Source organism: Malurus melanocephalus, unplaced genomic scaffold, assembly GCF_030028575.1.
Source record: "Malurus melanocephalus ecotype Western Australia unplaced genomic scaffold, MMel_1.1 scaffold_29, whole genome shotgun sequence".
Lineage (NCBI taxonomy): Eukaryota > Metazoa > Chordata > Aves > Passeriformes > Maluridae > Malurus > Malurus melanocephalus.
The window spans coordinates 2,896,780-2,911,548 of NW_026623261.1; the positions used below are offsets into that span (position 1 = coordinate 2,896,780).

The 14,769-nt window shown below is 39.4% G+C and overlaps 1 protein-coding gene across 1 annotated transcript; it reads right to left on the reverse strand.

Annotated features, from left to right (window-relative positions):
* Nucleotides 1–979: 979 nt before the first annotated feature.
* SMPDL3A (sphingomyelin phosphodiesterase acid like 3A) lies at nt 980–14,718 on the reverse strand. Its single transcript, XM_057363621.1, has 8 exons — nt 14,399–14,718; nt 12,816–13,029; nt 11,566–11,710; nt 8,484–8,580; nt 7,070–7,248; nt 5,766–5,946; nt 3,796–3,920; nt 980–2,398 (listed from the first exon to the last, which is right to left on the reverse strand). Exons 1-8 carry the CDS (start codon nt 14,487–14,489, stop codon nt 2,087–2,089), a joined length of 1,344 nt encoding a protein of 447 aa, XP_057219604.1. The 5' UTR covers nt 14,490–14,718; the 3' UTR covers nt 980–2,086.
* Nucleotides 14,719–14,769: the final 51 nt, after the last annotated feature.

Genomic DNA, 14,769 nt, shown 5'->3' on the forward strand with positions numbered 1-14,769 from the left:
CAGTTAAAAAGTCCACATTAAAATAAAAGCCATGCCTGGATCATAGCTTGTATTTAGACAATTTCAGGCATTAATTTGATCATGTTCATTGAATAATGTCTACTGACATATAGACACCGAAAAAAAGTAATCTAGTAAGCAAGATGCCCAGCATCACATCAAGAGCAACACCTCTTCCTAGAGTTCTGTAGCTGCTAAATCACCACATGGTCCAGCTCTCCCTAAAGTTTACCAGTAGAAAAGCCTGTAATGGAAGAATACAACTAGATAATTTTATAGTTTTTCCAGGATGTCTTGTAGTTATTAAGCTTAAACAGAAGCCACAGAACTCACAGAAACAAACCAGCATGGTTGAAAGCTCAAGACCGAACTGAACAAAATCCATCTGGCAAATTGGAGGAAGCTCAGTTATCCTACCAGCTCCAATTGCCCTTTTGCTATCCACCCACAACTCTGCTTGCTTCCTTTGGAAAAYRGCTACTGGTAACAGGCMTTTTTTWAAYAAATGCACCCACRAGAAACACAACCAAGGAACACATCYAACATACAGGGAATCATGAGCTTTCAGAAGGAAAACTAAATGGCACTTCCTCACAGTCTGTACACKCACAGTCTGTACACTGCCACAGTAATTTAGATTATTTACATATCCAGATCCATTTGAGACCAGGTAGAGAAGATAGCTCTAAAGAGTTTACATGCCCACCTTACCTTCTCCAAGCACCAAATTTAAAATACACGACTGCCTGCCATGCACTGGAAGATTTGTTTCTGAATGCAAATTTAACAAACCAACCATTTCCTCTCTGGATAATTGACACATGACAGTATCTGCATCTACAGTTGTGCATGCTATAGACTCAGAAAATTTGTCTGAAAGTTTTCTGCTAAATATTTCAAGCTTGGGTKGAAACAAACACAGGAAATTTCTCAACATTTACAGTAAAGGCTTTAATCTCATTATAAAAAGACAAACAACTGGATTTGTCTCACAGCCACTTCTACAGTTCCACTTACTCAAGGATAATATAGAGCATGGTCTGTGTTGCATTGTATTGACCAATGCTGCCAAAAGTATAGCTCTTGATGTGGCAGAGAAATGGGTAAAGGTCCTTCTTGGTTACACACACACTAAATAAAGGGCCATCTTAATAGCATCATTTTATGCACATATTAAACCCTAACAAGAGGAAGAAGCAATCTCTACAATGGTAAATTTGAACATGTGATAATTTCCACATTAAGTACTAGACTGCTCTCTGARAAAAATAACACCTAAGAAACAGTATGACAAGTGCATATTTACATGTGTCACGCAAAGAATGTATATGCTATGTCCAATTACTGATGTTGATCAATTTAAACCTGATATATGGTCTGCTGCAAAGTCTCATACCAAGACACTCCTTGATAGCTGTACCAATGTACATAGTTCTATAATAAGAAAAAAGCCCTTTGAGCTGGGCAAACACACACATTCTGAAAAATTAGATTAAGCATTTACAGGACTCAGTTTTGTGTTCCATTAAGTCACTTTTATGCCATCAATAGAAAATTCCCTAAGAAGTAGTTTTGAGGGATTAACAAGAAAAACTTGGCACAGAGAGATATCTAAAACTGGCATTGTGTCAACAACGTAACTGCACTCAAGGCTCAGCAAATGCAGGTTTTGACAATTTCAGTTTGTAAATTTTGACAGCAGTTGGTTGAAACCTGCCCCCATAAAAACCCCATGCATGAAATGGCACTGCTTATGTTTGCACACCCAGAGAAATAAGACTTGGATTTAGAGACCTGAGTGAGTAACTTCTATTCCCACACACTGGGATGGCTGTTACAGAGCATACAGGACACTTGAGACAACAGCAAAGTATCAGGCCACTGTTACATAGTCAATAAACTTTTATTTAGGTGATAAAGGAAAACATGCTTGCAAGAAGAAAGATCAAGGAAATTTCACCGCTCCCCTGAAATGTGGAGAAGTCCCATAGGATCCCTGTGAGCATGTCAGTGCTTGAGTGAAAGAACAAGCAGGTTCTTTAAATCACAGGCTAAAGTCRCTATCTGCATTAACTGCACAGAGAATTCACTTCCACGTTGCTTCCCGACTGATGCAATCTGTGTATGAGGAGCAATCTAAATATCGGATTGCACATATCTGGGAGGTCTTGCACCCCTCTTCACAGAGAATAGTTTTGTCATAACTCACRATATAGTTACTGTAATACTGGTCAAACAGTGTGCTGTGCGGCATAGACAACTGCTTGGCCATTTCATATAGGCTTTCTGGCTTCAAATCTTCAATGCCATAAGTTTTAGTCAGGATGTATTCTAATTTCCAGTTTGATTCATTTTTCTTGTTGGCGTCTCTGAGGTCCAAGTAAAACTGCCAAAGATCCTACAGTTAANAGTTTTAAACTAAAAAAAATAATAAAAGCAAATCTTCAAAAGTTTAAAATTATTTTACATTTGTTTATTGCACTGATAGCAGTGTTAACTTCGCCATATGAAGTTCTTTAGCGTGCTTAATTCAAAAAAAACCAGACTATACTACTTCTGGGATGACTATTAAAGCTAGTCTAAAAGTCTCCTAAAAGAGATTTCAGTATCTCACATTGAATAACACTAAAGCTTAAAAAAAAAAAAAAAAAAAAAAAAAAAAAAAAAAAAAAAAAGAAAAAGAAAAAATAGGCACCGCTGTATTGCTTTCTTCCCTGCTTCATTAAGTCTCCAGAGTGATATATTGATTAGGAAGCTGTCACTCCTCATTTTTCACATGTGAATAGAAGGTCACGTCCCACCCCAAGAGCTGGGCTTACACCCAAAGCTGGTACTTGTAGAGCAGTAATGGTGGGGGGATGGGGAACAGAAGAAAAAGGAGCCACAAAGGCAGCAGTGGCAGTGTTAAGAGGTTTTTCCTTTCCAAACTCCACTATGCTCATGTCTGCCTTAGTAGTGGAGCAAAAGGGTTAGAGTCAGAAGTTTCCTTTCTGCAGGTACTACTTGAGGAGCAGAGTGGCCAAGGAAGAAGTTAAAGAAAAAGGAGAGATGTTGATGCAGGAATGAAATCTGCACAAGAAWGGAGCAGCCTGAATTAGCATAGGTCTCTGGAGAGAAACCCCAGTCCCAATCAAGCTGCGGGGTGCATTGTCACTGAACTCGACAGGGTCAAGATTTTATCCTGAATTACAGAGAGAAAGTCTAAACCATTCACAGCCAAAATAATTAAACAGGGTTTACTTTCTCTACAAAAATGACAAGAAACTATAAAGTAGAAGCATTCTACTTTTTATTTTCCTTCTAAATATATCTAACATTTCCTATAAAAACTCTCCATATAGGAAGGTGCTTGATTGCAAAAGACATTATATGGTCAAAAGTGCTTTCTTCATCAGCCYTCTTACACCCTTTAGAAGCATTTCATGGGCTGCATCCCAAAACTCGGGCTATCATTGGCAAGCAACTTTGGTATGTAAACAAGCCCAGGATTTAGGTGAACCTCTTTCACCCTTGCAGAGATCTCTGCAAACAGTTTTAGGGTTTTGCTCAGAAAAATTCTAACTGTCTTTAATSCTACATCATAAGAGTATTTCATAGAGAGCAGAAAGTACTGAGCAGGCACCGAAAGACCAACCAAGTTCTTTTTCAGATTTCCTTTCCTTTGCCCAGGAAGAAAAACTGAGAAGAGGCACCAAAGTTCCATCACCAATAGGCATAATATTACTGACATCTCGCTGTAAATTTTATTGACACTATGTTTAAAGCCTTTAACAGTGCTTTAAAATCTTTACTTACCAGCAAACTATAGTCAACAAGATCATATTGATACAATCTGACACCAGGGTTATTGGACTCCATTTGCCATACATCCTTCACTGGGGTTACAGCAGGTGCCACAAACAAGGAATTGACTGGCTTTTCTGCAGAAAAGAGGAAGTTGTGGAGACAGTTTCCTTTCAATCATTTMTTTTTCAAAGAATTGTTTTTGTAGAGTACCAACAGAGAAAAAAACATGTTAACTGGCTTGAAGACATGAGCATTTTTTTCACCTGATTTTGCYATATCACTGTGAACTGCCATACTTGCAATGGATAGATCAAAATCCATGTGAAATACCCACTCCACTGTGTACCACTTAAGCCTGTCTGTACTAGAGGCTTCCCAAACAATTCAACTACCTGTGCAAAATTACAAAATGATCTTGCCTATATATGAAGTCTCTGTATTTTGTATATTTATACTGAAGAAATATTCAAAACCTTTAGCTGCTCTTTCCATACYGTGTTTTACATGTTGCTTTATGTATTTATGATGGTATTAAAAACACCAGGGTCTGACTAGCCCAGCACCTACTGTGTGAACACCGACCTTTACAACTGAACCATGAGGATGTGTGTGGGTTTTATTGAGACAGAATATGTGGGTGAGTACATTGAGAGGTTCTCTGTGGAGCAAGAAGGAAGCCCTTACTTCCCATCTCTGGCAGCTTTACAGCAGTGAAATCACAAGGACAGCCTCCATATATAGGCAGAAGTTTTGAAAGTTTGGAAATCAGTAGATTCTTCTGGAGAAGATACAACTGAGCTCTATTTCAGTACACTGATGTTGGCTGCAATACTGCACTTATCTTGAATTCTCTGGAATTTTGTCAAGAGGAAAATGTCATGAATAGAAGACAGTCTAAAACTGTATAGAAAAATACAATATGTATTGGATTACTGTTTAAATTTTATCAAAAGATGCAAAATTACTACAATAATTTGGAAGTAGTTACTTGCACATGCAAACTCCAATGACAAACACCAAGATCACTGTCCTCAGTGAAATATGCAGTAGAGATGATGATTTCATTGACAAATGGAACAGTGTAAAAAATGTAGGTATAAGACTGCATTAAGCACCATTAAAAARTAAGAAGTCAGTTCTTTCACTAGGCTGGATTCTTTTTTAGTGGAGGTTAACACCACGTAAAAAGGTACAAAATTTGGAATAGCATTACCTAGTCACCATTTTGGGTATTGCTCATATGAGTTTATATAAAACATAGACRAAGAGCCAATTAATATTTGGGTATTTCACACAAAGAAAAGCAATTGAACCTCTTACTATTCTATGGTGTAGACAAAAATTGTTAGAGATCTTCTGTTAGAGATGTTAGAGTGCTCCGTATGGCCATACCCATGCTAAGARCTAAGGGATTTCAAAGCAATAAGCAAAAATTTCAACGTGGGTGATTTTCTTGAAGRGAAATTAGCTGATCTAAGAGATGCAACAGGCAGAGACTTTCTTTCCCCTGCCTCCTGCTTACCCTTATCTTAATTAACTTTGAAGCAGCAGGGAACTCAGCAGAGAGGCACAGTAATGATGCAGGAAACACAAGAACATAGAGCATGTCTAGCTGGCCTGAGAACATTCCCTTTGACACATTACACAATAGCAACTGGCTAGTATAATTTGCCCATGTCACTGAGAGAGCAGAGAGGAAAGACTTGTCTAGGCATAAGCATTCATTAAAAAAAAAAAATAGGAAGCTCGGGGAGTTTCTTCTGACTTCAACAAAAAAAGACAGTCACCTTTGAAAGGTTCTCTTTGGAAATAAAATTGGAGTGTGTGAGACTTGAACTCTTGCAGATAAATAGCAGTATTTTCCAATTTTCTTTTTCAATCATTTGTAACAGAAGCTGACTAATAAGAACATGCAAGAAATTTGCTTAATTTGCTTTTAATCAGGAAGAAAAAGTTCAGGAGCCAACAAGCATCATTACCTTCTTCATCCAGGAGGACCATGATACTATCTCTATGTGTATGTCCAAAAAACTGGCCCGCAATAACACTACTGTATTTCCGAAAAATCTTTACCAGTCTCTCATTGTAATACTCCCTGATAGCTGTAGTATTCCTTGCAAATGGCAAGTATCCTACTGGGACATGACCTATTATATACACCTAAGGAATTAAATACAGAAAGCACAATTAGCACCTTCATTTGAAACTTTAAAATTTAGCTGTAACCTAGAAGTGGTTACCATAGTTTCATAATAATGCTATCTTAGAAATGGCATTCTAAAAGCTGTAAATTATGACAGTGTTTTTATATAAAATCCCAACAATAACATTGCTTAAGTTCATCACATCAATTCAGTATATTATTGGGGAGAAAAAAATGTTCCAATAAATCTATGCATGATTTTAGGCCTAAGGAAAATGTTATCAATTACTTCAAATGAAAAAAATAAGTTACTAGGCCAAGGCTTATAATCTGGCATCTCAAGGTAACAGAAGGAAAAACTTATGTTTGAGTATTACAGAGCCTGCATGGTCAGAGTCACCCGAAACATGGACAATTGGTTAAAACTCCTCTGTCGGAGGTAGAGGCTCAGTGCCAACTGCACACACCAACTAACATGCTGCAGGGTTTCATGAGGAAGGGAAATCTCTCCTTTCTTCTGACTGCAATATAATATTGCTAAAATTGGAACACTGTAGCAAAACATAAACTTGTTTTAAATTAAACACTTCTGTTCAGATGATAATCCAATCCCCACACCAATCAATAATCAGTCTATCAGGAGCCAACAATTTAAACCATCACTTCAAAAACCTAAGCACTAYAAGACAATTTATTATAACACTCAAATCATAGCAATTGCTGCAGTTTGGCTAAGTTTTGTGGCTGATAAACTCCCTTCTAATGCCTATGTTTGATACTTTAAATTTCATTACAATGTAAATTAAATATGCTAGCTTTTATCTTAGGCCAAGAGTGTGTGTTTTAAAGTTAAAGCTATGCACAAAAAGGTCAGAAACTGACTTCCTCAGTATTTTACATAGTAGAAAAGATACTTTATTGTATAATTTGAGAGACTTMATTCAACTAGTTWATTAATTGTTGCAGTATAATGTGCATATTAAAGGAAGAATTATTACAAAATAAAATTTTGATTTTGTAGTCTCTTTGGCAGCATTAATATTCTTCTAGAAGCATGTTTATACTTTCATTGTCTCTACTTCTTCCTTTTTTTTTTCTAGGTTTAAACAAATAATGGTAAGTTCTGTTTCTGATTCCTACCTTTTCCTTCTTTTGTGAAGAGGTTTCAAGTATTCCCTCCAGCCAGGCAAACTGGTTGGCTGGGTCAGTGATATTCACAGTTACCTTGTTGGGACTGTAATATAAATTTGTGTTCAGACTGATTATCCTGAGTGGTTGATAGCTGTTACTGGATTCAAACAGCTGTGTGTAGAAGCCACCTGTGAAAGTAAGACCAAAATCATATGATAAATTAAAGGCTTCAAAGCACAACTTGACAAAGTACACCACTGACAAAATACCCAAYCTTACTCTTTCTAATAGAGTATCATGCCTATTCAAGCCACACAGTCACCTTATCACAGAACACGTTAWCAATGTTTTCAGCCACATTTTAGTAGAAGTTGACACTGAATTTTTTATGAATTCTTGCCTGTGTTATCTTTGTTTGACAGTACTTAGATGCAAATATCCAACTGACATGCAAGAAGTGCTCTGTAATATTTCTTCCATATTGACAGATACAGTAGTTGTTAAAGGTCCATAATCCTTGAAATACAGTAAACATACAGGCTCCTTCAGGGTGAATTGTTGGAGTTTAGTAGCCTTGTACTTTGAAAGTCATTTAACTTCAGACTCATGATATGATGAAAAGTAAAGATCCCATTTTTTTCAATCTTTGCTCCCAGAATTCTCTATGGCAKGCTGAGCTTCTTCAATAGGTGTAACTTCATAGTTCACGGACTTCAGTGGAGCCATGGGAACCGTAGTTGAACAGTATTATTTAACTTAAGGCCTGCCTCTTTGAGTTTTATTKTCCTTATTCAAGTTTTTACTTCCACTCTTATCCAGAGTTTGTTCTTGTTCAGAACACAAGAACACAAATTAAACTTACAAATCCCTAATGTTCGAGTGGATTGGAAACTGCATTGAATTTTTCTGTCCTTTGCTAAAAGGAAAAATCCTAATTAGGATACCAATATTATGCCAGTTTAGTAAGTTGGACACAGATATTTACAGTATAATCACCACAACTATGTGCTATCATAACCTGAATAAAAATACACCCATCCAATATGCTCTGAAATAAACATAGCATTAAAATAGAAACAACATTTTGACTATTTCTTACCATCAAAGTAAAGTTTTTGTGCTTCCATCTGAAAAGTATTATGAGGTCTTGAAGGCAGAAAGATATTTCATATGCATTGGTACAAAGTCAATAAAACTGTACATGGCACAAAAAGTGATAAATATTGCATCAGAAAGGAATAAGCATATCCTGAATATAGGCATTGCCATTCAAAAAGATAAGTAATTTCTTCCAGGAGAAGCATTACAGTTAATCCATTGTTCTGATTCATCCTATGAGACTTAGCTAAACAAACAGGACAAATGCATAGAAACATTAGTGCTCTAAGCCCTAGTTTCCCAATATATTACTGCCATGCTTTACCTTTTCTGAGGGTATTGATTGCTTCATCATTCAGCCAAGGTTTCCAGAAATCTGCTACAGCATTGTAAACTTCACTGGTAGTTACAGGAAGCTGGTCCTGTGAGAGAGGGGAACCTGTGTAAGTCTTAGCATTCAGACATATAGACAAAACCACTAAATKATCTTGTCTGACCTGTTGCATAACATGTAAGTGTATCCAGTCATCACCAGGAGGAATTCAAGAAAGGAAAAAATAGCTTCTGAATATCCAGTATTGATATTTGGGGACAAATGGCTAAATTTAGTCAGAAYTGATTGCTTGGCCTTGTTAATGCATTACTAAACTAACGCCAGAAATATGTCAAGCCTTAGGAATACAGCTGAATGAAAATCCATACATTCTGCAAAATTATTAAATACATCAACTGACAAGTCAAAATTTAAAAATAAAGTATTTTGGATGAAAATCTTGAACATAAATTTTGTTTTCAAGCAACTTGGGGTTCATAGCAGCTCCCCAAAACTCCATTATGGCACTCAGAAACATTCTGGTGAAACTCACAAATGTTTTCATCATGTCCTGTTGTTCTAGTAACAAAGTATTTTAAAATGTACAAGAAAAAGTTTTGTCAATGTTTTCTCCCACTGGCTCTAATTAGGACTGCAGCACTCTTCAGTTTGAGCCACAGCCTAATAAAAGCCATGCTCCAATCTAACCCTGACAGGAAGATACCAGCCTGTCCTTGCCCTTCCTAAAATATCTGCTTTGAGTCTTGGTGCTAGAAGGTAAAAAAAGGAGTTGAAAAACTGTAGTGCATGTTTTCTTAAACATAAAATTTGACCTTTCTAAGATCTTTGAAACCAAACCTWCATTATTAGAGGTTTAGGCAGTAAGTCCCTGTCTAGGAGCAGAGCAATCAGACGTCTGTTGAGACCTTTGTTGATTGCAGTGCACAGACATGGGTTATTAGGGCAGCCTTGAGCCAGAGCTAACAGTCAATAAGAGRAAAAGCAAAGCCTGATATCAGATAAGAAGCCATGTTAAGGACTGAAGGTGGTTYGGACCCAGGCAAGACAGTGTTCTCTGAACTGCTAGAAGCTGTTTGGGGATTTGTTTTAGGCAGGAGCAAGGGTGTGAAACAAGTAAGACTATGCAGAAAGACACAGGTCACAATATGTGATCTGAAAGATATCCCAATGCTTGATTAACCTGATATTATTTTTAATATGTTCTTCAAGAAAAATCATCCAGGACTGTTCAGCTGTTAAGATGGACAGCTCAGAACACAAMAAGAGAGAAAGAAAATTCCTTGGTGCATGGTGAGTGTGCAGCTTTCACACGTGCTTTGGAACAGCCTACAATGTATGGCTTGCTCCATATTTCTTCCAGTCTATAGGACATTTGCCAGGCATATCCATRTGAAAAAACAAGAAATGTCATAAAGAGCAAAAAACAAACATTAAAAAATCAAACAAGTTGAAATAACCCCATAGTGGGGATTGTCTGATCCCATGTATTTTTCAAACAGTAACTGAAAAGCATGCCAGTTCTGCACACTGGTGAAGCATGCCATTTCAAAGTATCACAAATACTACAGTGTGGCTTTGTGCAGGGAGAACTAACAATCACWAGTTATTCCAATCACCAGCTTGTTTCAATTTTCTATTTGCTGTCCATCTGCCATTTCTGAGCAATTTTTTTCTACCTCAGATTTAATTTCACAAAAAAATCATATTTATTTAAAAAGTCCCTACATTCTTTCTTTACAAGGTTATTGCAGAGAGCTTTTTCTCTATCAAAGGACATTGCTGAATGACAACTATTCTCTGCTAAGACATTTTTAAAAATGAAACRAAGTGAACAGGAAACGCCGCATGACACTTCAGTTAAGGTTTTATCTGTCGAAATACTTTACCAGTGGTTTCTAGTGAACCAACCTAACCCCATGTCAGTGCATACAAAAAGCTGAAGCTGTACTACCACAGTGAGAACACAAAAGACTGAAGTCACAGTTTGGTTTGTGCACTCACACTTCCAGTATACATCTAGCTGTTATTTTGTGTCTCACATCTCCTTTGCCCTGTGTCTCAGCACCTCTGCTATGCCCCGATTTGGAAACCAGTAACTACAGCAACGACAGGGGCAATCATACAATCACCTACTGTACCAACCTGTACCCTGACAAGCCTAACAACTACCACAGAAAGCTGAAAGTCAAGCTTTGAGGGTGTGAAGGGGTGTTACTAAATTCCCATGGGGAATTTCAAACAAAATACTTTAGTTGACCTGCTTCACATCCCTTCCGATCCCCTCACATCCAATGACTGCATTTGCTTCTGATCCCGTGTCCTGCCAGATCGACCCACAATACATTTTAAAGGACGTATGAAGCAACTGTTTACTTTTGAGTATGCCAAGAAAAATATTCAGTACAGTCAAAGTGAAAAATCACCATCCTCAGCTGCACATAACAGGGGAATCATCAATGTATTTCTAAATGTCCAGCAACGAAAGAAAAATTAGACATATTTTTAATACTATCAGCAAAATTACGGGAACTTTACAAAAATTCTGCCATCATTTASTTAAAAAAAAAAAGAAAAAAATCCAGTGACATGCCAGCTGACATTGCCTCATCAGATTGTCTGCAGATACCTTCAGATTTCCAGGCCTTTCAATAGGCCTTGAAACTTACCCCAGGCTCACAGATMCATTAAAGATGTAATTTCTGATCATTTAAGTTACTTTATACACATGCATGACATATGTAAGTAAGGACAAATAAGTGTGTATTAACTATGTTGACACATGGTGGTTCTAAGCCATGAGAAATGATTGGCAGTAAACTTGTGTGACCTCAGGCCATGGACAGATTCTACCTGCCATCAACATTTCCTTAGACAGAAGCACAAGAGAGCAAGCGATGTTGTTTCTGTTCTAGAATGGAACTATTCATAAAATTAAATGCTAACTGAAGAACTGTAGAATTCGGTTTCCTGAATAACAGTTACACAGAATTAACTCCTATTTTTCAGACCTGCTTTCTCAGGAATTAGGAACACACTCAACATGACACACGAACAAATTTCTAACTTGTTTTACCTGTGGCCAATAGTCATGATTGCCTAAGGCTGGGAAAACCTGAAGATCTGGGAAGAAATTACGAATTGTAGAACTCAGATTACCAATGATGTCAATGACCAACTTTGTGGAGAGCTCTTTTACAGGAACATGAGGAGGGCTATCTCTGAAAAAGGAAAAGGCTTAATTAACAAAAGTTTGTTTAAAAACATAAGTAAGGCAAAAATGTCTGCACATCTGTACTCTAGCATGGAACTATTCACTTTAATTAAAATCATAGAATGAAAAGCTCTCTGCAAAGGCTTTTGTTTAAAAAAAAAGCACGAACAAGTAGACTTGTTTAGACAATGTCTATCCTATGATTCATATTTATYGTGATGAAGATTTCTTAGAAATGAAAGTCATCACTTCAAGCTATTGTGCAGTTTGCATTATATATCTCATCACCTGCACAACATTGCYAGTTTCGTTTTCCCTTTTAACAACATCCTGTTGAAAATTAAGTACAATAAGGTAAGTGAAATAAATTTCTCACTTGCCTTCATATATTAGTATTTCTTAACACCCTTTCCCAGCAAAAATAAGTGGTATAACATAGTTCTCACACTCAAAAATACTAATTTCTTTGAAAAATTATCCATYGATGTATGCCATAAAAAAAATTGTGAGATGGTATAATTGAGAGTTCTGCTATGGCAGAAGGGTAAGTCAATGCTATCTTTTATGAATAACTAGAAAGTAACAAGGCGAAATACTATGCCTTGATAGCTTAGTACTGTCAAGCTGCTCATTTACAGCTGGCCTTTTACAGTTCTTTGCCTAGTCCCACTGCTCAGGCACACAAAGCTTCACAGATAACATCTCTGCAAGAGAGTATTATTAAGCCCACTTTCTAATACTGAAGACTGGAACAGGAAAGGTAAATGTTTTTACTCAACAGAGGCCTACAATGAGTCAGCTATTGCCCTGACCTTTCTTTTTGCTTTTTCCACTTCCCACCCTCCCTGCACCATTTCTATTAACTTAGAGTAACACAGCCATATGCTAAATATCACGATGAACAGTCCAAGAGTTGTAACAGAGGTCAAAGTCTGTTCTTGAGGTCTTATATTCTCACTCAGTCTTCCACTTAGTAGCCACTTGGACAACTAAAGGGACAACTAGCACTTGTGAGATACTGAACTTAAGTCATTTGTTGGTGCAAATACTAACTAGAATTACTACACTATCTGGCTATCCAGCTTTAACTGCAGAGTGACTTGAACACTTACCCTGTCCAAATCATGAATGAAACCTGCTCTTTTGAATCTTTCATGAATGCAAATGCTGATGAAATAAGCTGATAAGGAGAATCACACAAAAAGTCTCCAAAAGRGCCTGGGTTGGAGGCATTGACTCCTTTGGATGAAGAACAAACTTTGGTGTGATCAGGGGTTATGTGGTATGTCGGATCTAAATGTAGGTCAGATACATGCCAGAACTKTCCTGTTTTCAGAAAACAAAGATTAAAGAAAATACATTATTTKCATTTGAACTGGATATACAGGGGTAATGCCAAGCTTATTCCAGTTTATCTACTGCTACTCCTCTTTAAAGTTTTGAAAAGGAGAAWAAATTTTAACAAATTGTTGATTAGCCTGTCTGATAAGCGTGAACGAGTTCTTCTTGATGAGTCCTTCACTTATACTGCTTAGAAAAACTGAAAATTGAAGCAGAGGCGTGGGTCTATGCTATTCAACAGAAATGAAATGGAGATTGGAAGGAACTGAAAAATCAGCTCCTTTTCATTAATAGCAATCTGGAAACTGGAAAGAAGAGGAGGCAATAGAAGGACTTCTCCACTCCACTTGAAAAGAGAGGGAGTTACATTTTAATTACTTTTCCAGACCTTCCCTGGCTGGAAGCTACTATAAAAGGAAAGAAAGACAAGAAATAGCACATGTGCAAAGAAACTGAGCTTCTCACCATAGAGCAAGCAGTGTGTCAGCCTTACCAACTCACTACTTTCTAGGCTGACAGGCTCTCAGCCACTCTTAGTGCTGTATGSATAAAGCAGCTGAGAAGTATAGGAATATGCTGAGTAAGATGAATGAAGTCTGTGTTAAGACTACCGGCCTTCAAGTTTCATGCAAAATAAAAGTAATTTCTTTCTGTCAATTTCAAAGCACTTGGTCAAGGCACGCTTGTATCTGAGGCAGTGGTTGTGAAATAGGGACAGATCTAAATCGATTTTTCCCAAGGTCAGATGCTCACTCTGTGAAACAAGAGGCGATCTTCAAAATATGTAAACTGTGATGCCTACAAACAGGAGCCAAGAGAAACGCGGGGACACTGCTGCGTGCTTGGTGCGAGGCAAGAGTGAGTAACATGGAATGAGAATTCCGTGGGAATTCATTTCGGAGCACTCACCTGCGCTTAGGACCAGAGGGGGTAGCACGGCAGGCAGAGCCGTGTGTTTGCTGCCAAACGCGGTGTTTGCAGTGCGTGCCTCGGGACAGCGCGCCAGGGGYAGGGCAGGGCTCACCTCACCTCACCCGCCGGCCTTGGCGGACAGCTAAATATAAACCCCGAGTAACCCCCGCACCTGAACAGAGCCGTGTTCACTGATCTAGCAGTCACCCGCGGCAGTTGGGACAGGGAATACTACGGCAGCAGGTTAAGTGCGGGCAGCAGTGCCGGGGGAGGAAGAGGCGCAAGCTGGCACCGCGCAGCCCGGAGCCCCCCCGCCCCACCGCCGGGCTGGCGGCGGCCCCCGACCGGGCCTCTCCCGCCGGGCCGCCTCTCGCCCGCTCCCCCCGCCCCCCACGGGCGGCCCCGGCCGGGCCCCTCAGCCGCTGACCCCCGGCCGACTCACCCACGGCGGAGCGGGGCCGCTGCGGGCCGGCCGGCGCCGCCTCCAGCGCGGAGCAGAGCAGCGCCAGCCCGAGCGCCACCCGCAGCTCCATGTCGGCCGTGCGGCAGCGCCCGGCCCGCCGACGGCTCTGCTCGTGTGAGCGCCCCGGCCTCCGGGAAAGGGGCGAGCCCCGGGCGGCTTGTGCAAACCCCGGTTCTGCGGGGGGCCCCGGAAACCACCGCGCCCCGCCCGCACCGCTCGGGGCCGAAAGCCGCTCCAGGCCGCGGCCCCGCKGTCGGACGGCGGCTCAAGCTGTCCCCTGAGCTGGCAGTGCCCGGGCTGACCTTCAGGAGTGCCACCCCCGGGCAGCGCTAAGGAGCTCCAGGAGCCGA